The sequence below is a fragment of the Scylla paramamosain genome, chromosome 17 (assembly GCF_035594125.1).
Source record: "Scylla paramamosain isolate STU-SP2022 chromosome 17, ASM3559412v1, whole genome shotgun sequence".
Lineage (NCBI taxonomy): Eukaryota > Metazoa > Arthropoda > Malacostraca > Decapoda > Portunidae > Scylla > Scylla paramamosain.
The window spans coordinates 18,492,501-18,510,000 of record NC_087167.1 but is presented as its reverse complement, the minus strand read 5'-3'; the positions used below and the strand labels follow the sequence as shown (position 1 = coordinate 18,510,000).

The following is a 17,500-nucleotide window of genomic DNA, read 5'->3' as shown; positions in this document are numbered from 1 at the left end:
GTCACACTGAGTCACACATGGGGGTCACTGCGCACAGGTCACACACAGGTCACCACGTAAGCCGCACCGAGTCACCGCGAGCCGCATTCCAACCTTAACATTGATTTAGGCAGGAATTCTCACCCCCGCCCCCCCCCAGCCAACCCAACCCTCCACCCCAAAGCCACTTTCTCAACCACGCCCCCCACGCTAGACACTCCCATGGCACCAGGCAGACTACAGGCAGACCACTGATAGACCCCTTCATATCACCTCCCTTTACCTCACTTCACTTCAGTTCGTTCTGATATATTTAATCCTGTCCTCTTACAGAGTACATTCTCATATATATATATATATATATATATATATATATATATATATATATATATATATATATATATATATATATATATATATATATATATATATATATATATATATTTTTTTTTTTTTTTTTTTTTATTGGAAATGAGATTGTTTTGTATTTTTGTGGTGGGAGTGAGTCTTTTTTTTTTTTTTAATGTGGAAGAACAAAAAACGTTATTTGGACTCTTAGTGTCTTATAATGATAGCGTGACTAGCTGACTGATTGGCTAGTTTGCTGGCTGGTTGGCTGGCCTAGTGAATGTTTGACTGGCTAACTGGCTGGCTGAGTTATTGACTGATTGACAGAATTAAATAATAAATGGATGAATTGATGAGATAATTAATAAAGATTAGCTAATCAATCTGAAATTCATCTAAAAAATAAATCTTTGAAAAGTAGTGAAAAAAGGAGTTATTCAGTCAGTCAGTCAGTCACCCGTTCACTGACTGACTCACTGACTCACTGACTCACTGACTCACACACTGATTCACGCTGTTATCTAACCTGGACATGTTTTTTTTTTTTTTTATTCTTTTGAGGAAAGATGATGGGAGACGTTTAGGTTTCTTAATCTCTTATCGATATTTGTAATTATTTATTCTGTAGCGCTCTTTTATCGTTATCAATATTATTATTATTATTATTATTATTATTATTATTATTATTATTATTATAACCATCGTTATCATTATCATCTTATTCGTAATTTTTTGTCTTTTTTCCTTTTTGTTGTCTTTTTTATTTTTCTGATTATGAATATTTAAAAAAAAACGTTTCCCTGTCATCTTTTGTTACTCTCACTTTTAATTTGTCGAGTTCTGTTTTTTTTTTTTTTTTTTTCTTTTTTTTTTTTTTAGTATTACATGGATTAGAAAAAAAACAAACTTTCGCTTCAAATGTTTCTCTTAATTAATTCTTTCATTTTTTTCTTATTTTAATCTTTACTTTTCTTAATGAACTCGCGACTAACAATACGAAGCTAATAATCCTCCTCCTTTGTCCTCGGGTTTTTCCTTCACTTGTTAGATTAAAATATACACCTTTAATTCTTTCCTCTCATTCTTCCTTCCTTCCTTCCTTCCTTCTTTCCTTCTTTCCTTCCTTCCCTCTGTGTGTGTGTGTGTGTGTGTGTGTGTGTGTGTGTGTGTGTGTGTGTGTGATGAATGTCAGATTACTTTTATTAATTATTTTGCGTCCAGATAAGATTACAAAAAAAATAAATAGTAATAATAATGAAAAATAAAAAAGTCTAATATGTACTTTCTTCTTTCCTTCCTTCCTTCCTTCCTTCCTTTCTTCAGTTGCTTCGTCGGTGTGTGCGTAGCAATGTGTGTCACAGGATACTTTATTTATTTATTTATTTCGTACAGCCTAGGTTACAAAATAAATGAAGAAAAGCAAAAAAAAAAAAAGAGTTACTGTCTCCCTTTCCTAAAAAAAAAAAGATGGAAAGGGATGAAAGATGGAAAGGGATGAGCACTGTTATTTTTTTTAAGCCAAGATTACAAAAAAATAAATAAATAAATAAAATGGAGGAAATTCCTGTTACTTTTCCCTTCCCGAAGAAAAAAAAAAGAGGAATCAGTCTTTTTCGTGAAGTAGGACAGCAAAAATAAGAAGAGAAAAAAAAAATGCCAGTTACTCTCTTCCTTCCTGAAGAAAAAAGATGGAGGGGAGATTCCAAACTGACAGGTGACCGTGAATGTGTCAGCGCCAGGGAGTTGCAGAGACCAGGGTTCGTACTTTGAAACGCTTTGCTCTCTTACCATGTCTATTTCCAAACGCCACAGAGGTAATTAGCTGGGTTCTCGAGATTGTTTCTCCTGTCAGTAATGTAGATATACAGTTAATCTGCTACTAAAACTATAAAAAAAAAAAAAACAGTCTTGAAAACTCATGTAACTTCAACTAGAGCCTTTTGAATGTTGTGCAAGTGCGGGTTGGAAGTGTTTCACAATATTGTCCCAGGCATAGCAGGGAGCAGGAACGCCGAGCCACAGCCAGTCAGTGTGTTTGATAGCGTATCCTAAAAGGCAGAAGTTACCGCTGAATGCAAGCTGAAATGAAATGGAAATGGAATGGAATGATATGCTGCCATTTTTTCCACGTTTGTTAGTTTTTACTTCGGCTCTGACTGGCTGGCTGGAGATGTTATTTATGAAAGATGAGTCGTGTTTGGAAATTCAATTCGAATCATTATTCCATGTCAGCTTTTGTTCTTTAAATGTTAGTTCTTTTCATTCAAGTTCAATATTGTAAGCAAATGTTTTCTTGCTTGAATGTTGAATTTATAGCTCTATAGGACGTCGACTTTTTTGTTCTTTAAGTATTAGTTCTGTTTCATTCAAGTTCAGTATTATAACCAAATGTTTTTTTTTTTAAACTGGTGTCACTATCTGTTTCCTCACTTATATCTTTCTTCTCTACAATATGAGTTTCAGCATAAGTTTTGTTTCTTTCATGTTCAATATCATAATCAAACATGATTCTATAAATTCCTGTCACGTTGTCAGTGTTTCTTCGACTGATATCTTTTTACTCTACAAAGTTTATTTATTTATTTATTTTTTTTCTATATCAAGAGGGAGGTTTCAAGACACCTCTCAAATTTTGGATAACCCTTTAGACTACACTGTTTGGGGACTGGCATCTTCACTAAGCCTGTTTTTTAAATGGCCTTTTGTTGCCCTGGGCCAGAGCCTCTATTACATAAAAAAAAATAAAATAAATGAATAAATATTCATTTATTTATTTTCAGATGGCGATCCGGTTATGGAAAGAAATATTAGGTAAGTGCCCGTTGTTTCTATTTCCGCGTCTTTTTTCTTCCTCGACAAGATTTATGTTTATATATATATATATATATATATATATATATATATATATATATATATATATATATATATATATATATATATATATATATATATATATATATATATATATATATTCTTTTTTTTCAGAAGAAAATACTATTAGGTAAGTGTTCTGTAGTTTCTTTTACTTTGACTTAAATCCTTTTGCACTACAAAATTTACTTATTAATATATTAATTTTTCATGCGGCAGCCGGGTTAGTCATGCAAGCACCTGACGGGTTTATCTGTAATACTGTAGTATGCTGTACGTACAGTCCATGTCAATAGTCAACCCTTTCATTGCTATTTGGCGCACCTTTCCTCAGTCACTAACCACTCTGAAACATTTCTTCTTGTTCTGCAGACCAAAACAACCCCCAAACATTGCACGGACCAGAAACTATAAAATCTATTCTTTCCTATCACTCTTTCTAGTTCGTGCTTATAAAGATATCATACTCCGTTCTTAGTGGTGGGAATAGTTACTTATCGTAGTGAATAGGTTAAAAAACACACGCTATTTAACTAATGATTAAAGTGATTTAGTGTGTTCCCTCATTTTTAGCTCCTCTTATTAGCTGAGAGTGTATCCAATATCATGTTTTGTTGTGAAAGTGTCAAAAGACCAGAATAATTAGCCCATATTCTGAAACACTTCTGCGCTGCACCTATACTACATTCAAAAGGCTCTAGTTGAAGGGGCACAAGTTTTTAAGGGTGTTTTTACAGTTCTTTAGAGTGGCTGCACGTGACATCATCACCAAGACCGAGCACATCGAATGTGAAGGTCATTAATTTTGGGAAGTCCATATTTACTGTGACCTTTGCTTCTATAAACATGGTTCACAGCTGTTGCACAGTTGGGTACAAGAACAAACAAGATGATGTGACACTTGTTGCTACTGTTGAGTCACCGAATTCACGTCTTGATGTTAGTACATCCCTGAATGAGGATCTCAGACGTATATCTGACTGGTGTCGCACCTGGAACATGAAACTGAATGCATCAAAATCAAAATGCTTGTGTATTTCACGCTCTCGCACGCTAAATCCCCTTCACGGCCCTCTGCTTGTTGATGGCGCGCCTCTGACAGTATGTGATGAGCTTGATATTTTGGGTGTCAGATTCGACTCAAAACTGTCTTTTGAACGGCACATCAGGCGTCTTGTCAGTTCTGCCTCGCAAAAGCTTGGCGTTGTGAGGAAGGCTTACCGGATTTTTGGTGACCAGTCTATCTCTGCCAGCTGCTTCCGGTGTTTTATTCTTCCATTGCTGGAGTATTGTGCTCCTGTGTGGTCTTCCGCAGCTGTGTCCCACCTCCGTCTCATTGACAGAGTTGTCTCCTCCGCTAGGTTCCTCTGTGGTGGCGAAGCAGCTTGGGATCTTGGTCACCGACGCAATGTCAGCAGTGTCTGCATGCTATATAAGATCCATGCCAACCAGCTTCACCCGCTGAATGCCTCCATCCCAAATGCATTTGTGCCCACCAGAAACACTCGACTTGCGTCAAATTCACATGCGCGCTGCTTACAGCAGGTTAGGTGTCACACCAGTCAGTTTCAGCGAAGCTTTGTTCCTTGTGCTGTAAGACTTTGGAACATGCTTGACGAGGGCACATGCACTGCGAGTGATGTGCAAAATTTCAAGTCTGCTTCGAACAAAATCTTGAAGAGTCTAGTCAATTAAACTCTGGTGATAGTAGGATTTCATCCTACTATTGTGCTAATTGCTTTTCCTTTCTTCTTTCTACGGTCCAGGTGGGTGGGGGTTGTCATCTGGCAACTTATAGCGCTTGCGCTCGTCCCACTCTGCCTTCTCCGTTATGTTTAATAATAATAATAATAATAAAGGGTGGTGTGTCGTTTTACCTGTTCCCAGCCAACCCAACAAGTCAGTATACATAAGCCCATAACAGTAGTTAGAGAATGTACCGGTAACACAAATAGTATCAGTATCTCACATGAAGTTAATGTTACAGTACAGAATGAGTCAGATATATTGGATCATGATTTGAGCATATGATCACTTAAGTCTGTGAGCAGTGCTACAGAACAACATGTTACAACAGCAGTCGATGTAGTCGTAAGTGCAGTTTGTGATCACGATTACACTGAACTTTCTGATAATATTAACAGAATCACTAGACACAGTGAAATAACATGTCACTTTCAGTCAGACACACGAGTAGATGAAGCACAGAATACTGAATGCAATAAATACCTCAGTTACTTCTACAATTACTGGCATCAGTCAAGAATATATCAGTTCTCTCGAACCTGAATGTCAGTCACTAAAGAATAAATGTCACAAATTAGAAGCAGGAAATTCTGAACTGCCACTGTCTGAAAAATCACTTGAAGGTAATAATGTGAAAGTAAAGTATTACACTGGGCTGCAAATACTTCATGCTTTAAGGCATATTGTTAATTTCATTTCTGATTATTTGAAGGAGGCGTCTTGTTTAACTAGATTCCAACAATTTATTATAACCTTCATGAGAATTAGGCTAAATCTAAGTGTCCAGAACTTGGGCTACAGATTTATTGTGAGCAGATCGACAGTGTCTCCCACTTTTAATCATGTCATTCATGTATGCTTCTCTCATCTGACAACATCATTAGTTTATTGACCTGAGAGAGAACATCCTAGAAACAATTTCTTATGGTCAATGAAAAATAATTTCCAAGGTGTATTAATAATTGATTGCTTTGAGATAAATACTTAAAGGCCAGTTAAGTTTATCAGGGAACGAAACTCTTCCCCTATTAAGTAAGGATCACAGCCACCAAAAGCACTAATTTTAGCAATATATCTTTTCCTAGCTTCGTATCTAGAGTTTCGGCAGAGTCAATTAGAACAGGAAATGAAGAAGGGGCATCTATCTGTATGACCAGCTCAAACCGCAGCACAGATGCATTTTGTTTACTTTCACTTTTCCCCTCAACATGGCTGACAGAGTTGCCACGGCAAAGTTTGTTAAAGCAAAAGCAAAGCGGCGTGACATCACTGCAACCCCTCCATTGGCAGACTGATAAGACTTCTACGGCCTTTGAAAATAGTCTTGGTAATAGCTGTGCTTCAGAATGCGGTTAACATCCTCTGGGCAGCTCCTGTCCGTGGTCACCACAGCGGATCAGCCTTGTCCAACGCGCTGTCTTCTTTGCTTTCCTCAGTCACACCCATTACAAGCATGGCTTCTTTCACTGCTTCCTAGGGTTACTTATAATAATCCTGAGTAGTATAATTTCTAATTTTGAGAGAAAGCGCTCCGTATTTGTTTATTTATTTAGAGTGAGACGTGAAGTGTGGAGCCGAGGTGTTGTGTTCTGTCAATCTATACCTGACTGTTGACGTCACGCGCATCGCTGACGTAATAATAGTAAACACATTCCATGGATAAGACAGTGAACAGCAGTACCGTCCCGTGGATTGTCGAGGTACAGTCCACTTTTTCTCATCCACTTCATCTGGTTACTTTTTTTTTTTTTTTTAGTAAGAATATAAGAAAATAAGGGAAGTTACAAGAAGCCATCAGGCCTACACTTGGAAGCCCCTACTTGAAACATACCTGCCTATTTCCACCTATCATCCTCATCCATGAATCTGTCTAGTCTCCTTTTAAAACCCCGCTACTGATTCGGCGCTAACAATCTGACCAGAGTCTATTCTACCACTCTGGGAACCAATTTCTTCCTGTCTTTTCTGACGTCTAAGTTCGAGCATGAGCATATTATTTCTTGCCCTATTCTGATTACTGACACTAGGAATTTGGCTTATGTCACCCTTGTTATATAACTATGGCACTTCAAGACCTCTATTGTGAAAGTACAGATTTTTTTTTTCTTTTGTCTCCTGTTCTCGTCACTTTTTCCTAATATTTTCCACACCCGGTTTCTCCACTTAGGAGGCAGAATTATAGTTACCAATAGTATTTTTTTTCACTCAATTTCGTTACCTTTTCCTGCGTTTTCCTTTCCGTTTTTTCATTTGAAGTGAAGAAAACATTATTAGTACTTGTCTTTACTCTTTTATTTTTGTCTCCTTTTCCTGCTTTATTCCGCTTTCACTTCATTTCATGTTTCTTTTCTTTTTCTAACATTCTGTCTTATTTTTTCGCTTGAAGAGAAAAATATACATTAGCACTCCTCTACTTTATTTTTATTTCCTCTGCTTCCTTCCATGATTTCCCCTACGTTTTCCTTCTTTTTTTTTTGTTTAAGAGAGAGAGAGAGAGAGAGAGAGAGAGAGAGAGAGAGAGAGAGAGAGAGAGGGAAATAAAAAAAAGCACTCCTCTATACTTCGTTTTCGTCTTCTTCTCTGCATAATTTCGTCACAATTTTCTAACGTTTTCCTTCCATGTTCACGTTTGAAGAAATAAAAATATTGGCACTACTCTTTACTTCACTTTTATCTCCTCTACTTTAATTTCTTTTATTTTTTTTATCTCTATTCCTACTTTAGTCCGTTACATCTTCCTATTTTTTTCCTTTTGAAGACAAAAAAAAAAAAAAAAATATTAACACTCATTTTTTTACTTTATTTTCGTCTCCACTACTTCAGTCCGTCACAATTCCCTGTTCTTCACATTCTTCCATCTACCTAAAAGCTGCACCATTCATGTATCCACCTATGTACACCACGCCACGCCGCCACACTGAGCTGATTCCCAACCTTTTCTCCGCTTCAAGTTGCTCTAATTTCGTATTCCCCTGATGGGGCAAGTTTTATAACGAGGCCAGGCGAGGCGAGGCGAGGGAAGGAGAGGAGAAGGTCCGCTGGTTAGGGGCTCAAGGTCCTTCACTTTCAGCTCTCTAGAGAGAATTTGATGTACGCCTTATCTATTCCTATACTTGATTGATAGATTTATTGGTAGGTAGGTAGGTAGGTTGATAAGTAGGTAGAGAAGCAGGCAGACTGATAGATAGATATATACATATACAGATAGATAGATAGATAAATAGATTGATTGGCTGATTGAATGATTTTTCGTGTGTGTGTGTGTGTGTGTGTGTGTGTGTGTGTGTGTGTGTGTGTGTGTGTGTGTGTGTGTGTGTGTGTCTCAGGGATATAAAGAAAAGTGCTGTCCCTAAAAGAGTCAGAGTAGAAGAATCAAAAGAAGTGGCCAGTTTAAGAACATACTTCATGAAACACACCTACCTACTTCCACCTATCACCCCCATCCATAAATCTGCGCAAGCCTTTAAACCTCCCTATTGATTCAACATAAACAACGTAGTGACAGAGACTATTCCATTTTTCTACCACTATATTTGAGAACCAGTTTCTACCCTAAATTCAGGACAATTTCAATTTATTTGCCTATAGTATTTCAGGAGACTTGGCAGCTCTCGGTTAAACATGAGTGTTGGCATTGCTGTGCTGGGTACAGCCCCATAACGCTTAGTGTCCTGAAGGTGTAATTAAGACCGGATAATTGCTGCTGGTCGTGAGAGGTTGTGTGTGTGAGGGGATTAATTCGTGTGTGTGTGTGTGTGTGTGTGTGTGTGTGTGTGTGTGTATGTAGGTGGGTAGGTGGGTAGGACAAGAAGCAAGGTAAGAAAGGGAAGGAACGGGAGTTAAAAGAGACGAATGAGGAAGATTACAAATGATTACAAAGGAAAACAATGTATGTGTGTATATGTGTAGGTTGGTTGGTAGGTGGGTAAGGGTGTGTGTGTGTGTGTGTGTGTGTGTGTGTGTGTGTGTTTAGGTGGGTGGGTGAGTAGGTGAGCAAGTGAGGAGGAGAAGAAAGGGGAGTAAGAAGAGAAGGAGGAGAAGGAGATGAAGAAGGAGGAGGAGGAGAAGGAGATGAAGAAGGAGGAGGAGGATGAGGAGGAGGAAGAAGAGGAGGAGGAGGAGAAAGAGGAAGAAGAAAAAGAAGAGGAGGAGGAAGAAGATTATAAACGGTTATTAAGGAAAAGCAAAAAGCAACAGACCTTTCCCACCTGCAAGGCTGTTTGGGAACTACTTCTAACTAGTTAAAGGGTAAAGAGAGAGAACAGTTAAACAAGAGGAGGAGGAGGAGGAGGAGGAGGAGGAGGAGGAGGAGGAAGTGAAATTGAGATAAATGAATAAAAAAAAAAACAGAAAAACAAGGAGGAAGAGAAGGAGGAGGAAGAACAACCACCATCAATTCTACTACCACTACTACTACTACTGTCACCACCACCATCACTACCACCACCACCACCATCACCACCACTCCTAAAACAATCCTCATCCTCTCTTGCGTCACAATCAAACCAAACACAATCAAACCAAACACACACACACACACACACACACACACACACACACACACACACACACACACACCAGCAATGGGTACCCGAAACAGTCCTTCCTTCCGGGCACCACATTGCGCACTATGGGCATCAGCATATAAGAAAACTGCGCCATAAACGAAAGAGGCGTTAAACCTTAAATTACTGCCTTAATGCTCTCTTACTCCTTCTCCTCCCCCAATCCTCCTCCTCCTCTTCCTCCTCCTCCTCCTTCTCCTCCTCCTCCTCCCTGGCAACTTTCACGGTAGGTTAAGCTAACTCGAAGGTTGGGTTAAAAGGAAGACTTGCAAGGCCCCACTTAGAGGTTTCGAACCCAAGTAAAGAGGTTACGATCTCTCTCTCTCTCTCTCTCTCTCTCTCTCTCTCTCTCTCTCTCCTACTTAAAGCTCTCTCCTCCTCCTCCTCCTCCTCCTCCTCCTCCTCCTCCTTTCAGCAGCTTCCATCGCCTAACCTTCCTGTCACTCTTTTCACTTCCTTGCCCTACCACACATTTCCCCCCCCTTGCGACACACACACGCATACACACACACACACACACACACACACACACCTTACCTCTCCTCCTCCTCCTCCTCCTCCTCCTCCTCCTCCTTCTGTCACTCCTTTTACTAACTCCACACACTCCCTCCCCTCCCCTCTCCCCCTCCACATTCACTCTACCCATCTTCCTCCTTCCTTCCTCCTCCTCCTCCTCCTCCTTCTCATCTCTCCTCTCGCCCTTGACATCCTCTTAGCATGCTCCATTATTATTAAAGCCACTAGTGTTATAAGTGGCGCAAGGGTTAGCACGCTCTTCTCGCTACTGAGAGGACCTCCTGTGTTACTATCCCGGAATGGCTCGGGGCCTTAACCGTTACTGGGTGTTTTAATGTGTAAGGTAGGGAAGTACAGGGCGTAAGTCGGGGAGTTGTGGCCTTAATGAGTTATGTTTTTTTGTTTTGTTTTTTGTGTTATTAATTTTTTATCACTGTTATTGACATTATTATTATTATTATTATTAGTAGTAGTAGTAGTAGTAGTAGAAGTAGTAGTGATAGTATTGTTGTTGCTGTTATTGTTGTTGTTGTTACTTCGTATTCTCTCTCTCTCTCTCTCTCTCTCTCTCTCTCTCTCTCTCTCTCTCTCTCGTGTTTGTCATGTAGTAATTCTTTTGTATTTGTGAGTTTTATTTCCAATCGTTACCAACAACAACAACATCATCAACAACAACAACAACAACAACAACAACACCAACAACAGCAACAACAACAACCAAACAACGACAACAACCAAACAACAACCAACCAACCAGTCAACCAACGAAACAAACAAAAACAAACGAAAACGAACAAACCAACTAACAAGCAAACAAACAAGAACACACACACACACACACACACACACACACACACACACACACACACACACACATCGAGTGGCCACGCTTATTGAGACTCAAGGTAATTATTTCAGACACTTCCGGGCAATTGTATATACCCAGGTGAAGGCTTACAGGAGGAGGAGGAGGAGGAGCAGGAGGAGGAGGAGGAGGAGGAGAACTAGGAGGAAGAGGAGAAGGAGAAGGTGAGGAGGAGGCAGGGGAGGAGGCAGAGGAGGAGGAGGAGGAATGGGAGGGAAGAGGAGGAGGAGGAGGAGGAATGGGGGAGGAGGAATGAGGGGAGGTGGAGGAGGAATAATAGAAGGAACATAATCTTTCACAAAATATTAATGTTTTTAAAGAATGTTCATTAATCTGTTTATTTGGGGATGAGGATGAAAAGAAGTAGGAGTGGAGGAAGAAGAGGAGTAGGAGGAATACAAAGGAATACAAAGGAATACAAAGGAAAGCCAAACAGCAACAGACCTTTTGGTCCTTGCAAGGCTGTTTGGTAACTACTTCTAACTAGCTACAGGGAAGAGAGACAGGACAGCATAGCAGAAGGCTCCTCCCCACCCACCACTCCCTCCAGCTTGCGCTGGCATGGAAATAGTTGGGAAAAGTACCATGCAGTATGGAAAAACTGACATGGAAATTTTCATAGGAAAGGATGAAAGGAAGTTCTACTATTCACCCTACGGTGAACTCTATACGCCTATCTCAAAGTTAATACAAGTTATATTAAAACTGGTGTAGAATAAGAGTTTATTAGTGTATTTAGTAATTATTCGGACAAGAAGAGAGCTTGTTGGGGATTTGCTTTTAAATATTTGTCTATTTTATTTCTGAATGATTCAATAGTATTGCTGTTCACAATTTCGGCAGGAAGTTTATTCCATATATTTACTATACGGTTAAAGAAAAAAAGTTTTGCCTCGTGGGATTTAAAACGTTTGGGTATAATCTTGAATCCATTATTTCTTGTTAGGTTAGAATGATCAATGGTAAAATATTTATGTGCATGAATGTTACTATATCCTTTGAAAATTTTGAACACTTCAATTAGGTCTCCTCTTATCCTGCGCTTTGTTAAACTAAATAGGTTTAGTTCTTCCAGTCGTTCCTCATACGGCTTATTGTGCAATCTTGGAATTATCTTTGTGACTCTGCGCTGTATCTTTTCTAGTTTTTCAATGTCTTTTTTGTAGTATGGGGACCAGAACTGTACACAGTATTCTAGATGACGGCGCACCAGTGAGTTATATAAGGCAAGTATAACCTTTTCTGATTTAAATTCAAAGGTTCTTCCAATGAACCCTACTAATTTATTTGCCGTCCTTACTGTTTCTGTGCAGTGTTGACTCGGCTTTAGGTCGTTTGACACAACGACCCCAAGATCTTTTTCTTTATCAGCACTTGACAGTGGCATGTTATTCATTACATATCTCGCCTGAACATTGTTGCTTCCGATATGTAGAACTTTGCACTTTTCTATATTGAATTTCATCTGCCATTTTTCTGCCCAGCTTGTTAGTTTATTGAGGTCACACTGCAGTTCCTGCCATTGTGACACAGACGTTACTCTACTTGTTATTTTGGTGTCGTCTGCAAATTTACTTATTTTGCAGTTTATCCCTTCATCAATATCATTTATGTACATTATGAAGAGTACTGGTCCTAATACAGAGCCTTGAGGAACGCCACTATTTACCTTATGCCACTCTGACTCTTTTCCATTAATCACAACACGCTGTTTTCTGTCAGAGAGCCAGTCTCTCAGCCATTTCAGGTGTTTCCGGCAATGCCGTGAGCCTTTACTTTACTGATGAGTCTCTTATGGGGAACAGTGTCGAAAGCTTTCTGGAAATCAAGGTAGATAATATCAACAGCTTTTGTCTCGTCATACGAGTTAAATACTTCATAAAAGAAGTCTAGTAAGTTTATTAAGCAGGAACGCTTGGTTCTGAAACCGTGTTGCGAATCCTTTATGATTCTATTTTCTTTTAAATATTTAACAATTTTATCTCTAATTATTGTTTCCATCAGCTTGCACACTACTGAAGTGAGACTGATCGGTCTGTAATTGGCTGGGAGAGATTTATTTCCTTTTTTTAAAGACTGGCGTGACATTTGCTAGTTTCCATTCGTGGGGAACTTTACCCGCTAGTAAAGTTTTATTGAATAAAATTGTAAGCGGTTTCACGAGCTCATTTCTCGCTTCTTTAAGAAGCCTGGGTGATATCTTGTCTGGCCCGGGTGTTTTGTTTACGTTCATGCTCTTTGTGACTGAGAGGATTTCACTTTCTGTGATGGTGAAGTCTGGCAGCGTGGTGCCTCGTGACTGAGGCGTGGGGGTCGGCAGACTGCCTTGAACATCCCCAGTCGTGAAGACGGTTGAAAAGTACTCGTTCAGGGTATTCGCCATGTCTGTTTCGCTTATTATTTGTTTACCATTTTCTGTTATTAATGGACCAATCGTTGATGTTAAGACCCTTTTTGCTTTTACATAACTGTAAAATTCTTTTGGGTTCGTTTTACATGAGTTCGCGATCTGAGCTTCGACAGATATTTTGCTGCATTTGATCAGCTTTTTAGTTTTTCTACGTAATCTGTCGTGCTCTAGTTTATCATCATTATTTTGTGTTAGTATGTATTTGTGGTACGCATTTTTCTTAACCAGAAGGCAACCTCTAATTTCATTGTTCCACCATTTCGGTTTGTTCCGAAGGAGGAGGAGGAGGAGGAGGAGGAGGAGGAGGAGGAGGAGGAGGAGGAGGTGATGGAAGAAGAAAGCATCAGGATATGTTATTGAAGGAGCAAAAATATGGTCTTTCAAAAAATCTTAATGTTTATATTTGTCTTTTGGAGGAGGAGGAGGAGGAGGAGGAGGAGGAGGAGGAGGAGGAGGAGGAGGAGGAGGAGGAGGGGGTGGGACAAAGGACTTCGGTATGTTATTGAAGGAGGAAAAACATCATCTCTCACAAAATATTGGTTTCTGCAAAGAATATTAATTTATTTATTTGAGAATGAAAGAAAAAGAAGAATAGAAAGAAAAAAAGGAAAACAAAAAAGAGAAGAACAAAAAGAAATACAAGAACAAGAACTAGAACAAGAAAAAAGAAGATCAAAAAGAAAAGAGGGGGAAAAATTAGAAGCAAACACCATTTTGAGATAATTGAAAGAAAGTAATTCCCTCAGCCTCTCCTCAACAAGGCCAATAATTCCTCTTTCTTTCCCCTCACCTTTTCCTCTCTTTTTTCCCCTTCCTTCCCTCTCACTCCATGGCCGGTAATTACTCTCTTCCCCTCACGTGTTTTCCCTCCAGATAGCAGTCCCCTCACCCACTCCTCTCCCTCTTTCCCTTTCTCTCCCTTTTCCTCTCATTTTTTTTCCTTTTCTTTCTCCTCCCTAAAATTGTTCCTCTCTCTCTCTCTCTCTCTCTCTCTCTCTCTCTCTCTCTCTCTCTCTCTCTCTCTCTCTCTCTCTCTCTCTCTCTCTCTCTCTCCTCCTCCTCCTCCTCCTCCTCCTCCTCCTCCTCCAATACTTGTAAAATGCACTTATGAAAGAAGAAAGTTAGAATGAAAGTGAATAAAAAGATGCATAATAAGAATATATGAAAGTTACAGATATGAGTAAAATGAAAAAAAAACGATAAAAAGAAAAAATAAGAAGGAAGGAAAGAAAGAAAAAGGAAAATAGAAAAAAAAACAAAGAAACCAAACAGTAACTGATGATAAGATAAAGGGATAAGATTTTAGAGCTGAAAATAAAATAAAGAAAGAACAAAGTAGGATAAGAAGAAAAAAGAAAAGACGTAGAAAAATTGAAAAAAAAAAAGAAGACAAAAGGAAAACGGTGAGATGTATTGGTATTTCCTTTGCCCTGTGTTAATTAGGCTAGACTCAACATTCCATCTGGTGTGCTCTCATACATAGCCAACCTCTATATATATAAGACAGGCACTGGCGAAGGGCAACAAAAAAGCTGATAAAAAAAAGAAAAAAATGATCCACTAAAGCTGGCAGTTCACAAAGAGTAGTAAAAAGGATTGTTAAAAAAAAAAAAAAAAAAAAAAACCGCGTGGAAAAAGGTCTTGAAGCTTCCCTTATCTTGGATGTAATGTGACAGAGCAGGTAGTGTTGTCATTATTATTATTATTATTATTATTATTATTATTATTATTATTATTGTTATTGTTGTTGTTGTTGTTGTTGTTATTATTATCTGTATCACTATTGTTGTTGTTGCTGTGTTATCGTCGTTATTGTTATTATAAGTGGCATTGGATTTTCACGGTATAGACGAACGAATAAATAGATGAATAGGTAGATAAACAGATAAGTGAATAAATGCAAATTGTCAAAAAAGAGATCGAATTCGTAATAATATAAGTAAAATGATAAATAACAATAGATAAACAATAGACGAATTAACTATTATTTAAAATATTTCGAAATAGCACAGAGAGAAAGAGGAGACGAGTAATAGACAAATGCCTGAGAGAGAGAGAGAGAGAGAGAGAGAGAGAGAGAGAGAGAGAGAGAGAGAGAGAGAGAGAGAGAGAGAGAGAGAGAGCCCGAATTACATGAGGAGAGCAGACCGGCAAGTTAAACGTAATATGGAGAGAGGGGAGTTGGCTGGCTAATAACTGGCAGGGAGGCAGACAGGGAGGGAGAAGCTATGGCCAGCAACTGCTATTTAATGATGGCTGGCGCTATTTTCTTATAGTCAACAGGAGGAGTGGAATTAGGGTGAGCTAGTAAATGCAGATCCTAGCTATTTCCACCAGAGAGAAAAGAGAGGTGGCTAGTAACTGCTGTTAGATAGCGGCTGGTGTTATTTTCTATAGTTAACAGGGAAAGGGAGTAAGGACTGGTTAGTAGATGCAAAGGCTTGTTATCATCACACGAGAGGAATGGGGTGTGCCTAGTATCAGCTATTTAGTTACGGTTAGTGGTTGAAAATACTGTTTATCATTGCTAGAGAGGAGTGGAGTATGATGACTAGTCTCTGGAAGCAAGGACGAACTAGTAGACGCTAGTTTATACAAAAGGACATGAAAGACTTAGATGACAACAGAAAAAAATTAAATAGCCTATTAACGTTAAATCAAAGGGACAGGACAAACTAGTAACTGTTAATTAACCACAATTATATTAACACCGGGAAGGCTTGTGTATATTCTTGACCAGCTATTACAATACCACCAAAGAAAAATTGGAGATGATTAGTTTGCAAAGAAAGAGTAGAATGGAGGGAGGATGGGCAGGGCAGACTAGATTAACACCAGGAGAGATAAATCAGAGAGAACTAGTCCGTTTAGCACTAACAGGGAGGGAGCAGAAGTGATGTTGATATGTTAACTCCAAGAAGGGGGAAGAACCAGTCTACCTATTTAACAAAAAAGAGAGACAAAGGGCAGGCTAGATTGACACCAGAAACGGGAAATCACAAGACCATTTTGCTATCCAGCGCCAAAACGCAGACAAAAGTTATGTTAACACCGGAAAGAGAAGATTATGGGATCATTCTGTTATTTAACACCAAAAGAACAGGCACAGACACAGGGCAGGCTAACATCTATTAAAGAATAGCTATTGTATTCACACCACAAAAGATAAGTTAGAGAGAACCAGTCTATTTAACACCAAAGGGAGGCAGACACAGGCTAGATTAAAGGACCATTCTCTTAGCACCAAAGGGAGAGGCACACACACAAGGCAGATTAGCATGCCCTATTATATTAACACCAGAAAGGGTAATTCAGACAGAACCAGTCTATCATGCTATTATGTTAGAAAGGAAGGCTAGGGGACCATTCTGTATGACATCAAAGGGAGGGGGCACAAGGGGAACCTAGCATATGACAGTAGTAGCTTTTATATCAACACCAGAAAGGATAATCCAGACAGAATCAGTTTATTTTGCTATCACGTTAACACCAGGAAGAGGGGATAGGGGATCATTCTGCTATTTAACACCTAGGGGAGGAGCACAGACACAGGGGAGAGTGACTAGCATGTGACAGTGTAGTAACGTCGAGTACTCACTAGTCTGTCCATTCTTCTCCGGGGCAGCAAGACGGAGGGGGCTGAGAACTCTAGCCACGCTCATCCTGAAGGCGTGTTTGCAGCACCACACCTTGCCTGACTCCACTCTCACCCTCTGCTACACCTCCTTCTCTCTCTCTCTCTCTCTCTCTCTCTCTCTCTCTCTCTCTCTCTCTCTCTCTCTCTCTCTCTCTCTTATTTACTCATTCGTACACTTTTACACTTTTTTGTTGTTGTTTTGCCAGCTCTCTCTCTCTCTCTCTCTCTCTCTCTCTCTCTCTCTCTCTCTCTCTCTCTCTCTCTCTCTCTCTCTTGTTTTTTTTTCTCTTTTTTGTTCGTTGTTTCACTTTTCTTTATCTTTCTATCTTCCTTGTATTATCTTATTTTCTTTTTCTTTCTTCTCTCTCTTTCTCTTCTTAGTGATGTATATGGTGTATGCTTTTGATTTTTTCTTTCCTTTTTTTCTTCTCCTTCACTCACTTTATTTTATTTTTCTTCTGTCTCTTTTCCTTCCCTTCTTGTTTTTCTTTCTTTGTCTGTCCTTCGGTTTGTTTCTCTCTCTTTCTCTTTCTTTACCTGTCTTTGTTAATCTGTTAGCCTGT

The 17,500-nt window shown here is 39.1% G+C and overlaps 1 protein-coding gene across 3 annotated transcripts in view; it reads right to left on the bottom strand.

Moving 5' to 3' along the window:
- LOC135108566 (RING finger protein 207-like) overlaps positions 1-17,500 on the bottom strand; it is a 114,185-nt gene that overhangs the window by 41,246 nt on the left and 55,439 nt on the right. For 2 of the 3 annotated variants that reach the window (XM_064019700.1, XM_064019702.1), the window contains exon 2: positions 16,899-17,496. The exons of the other annotated variant lie outside the window; for it this stretch is intronic. In XM_064019700.1, the coding sequence (XP_063875770.1) occupies positions 16,899-16,962 (64 nt within the window). In that variant the 5' untranslated portion in view covers positions 16,963-17,496. The remainder of the gene's footprint in view (positions 1-16,898; positions 17,497-17,500) is intronic. 3 annotated transcript variants of the gene reach the window in all.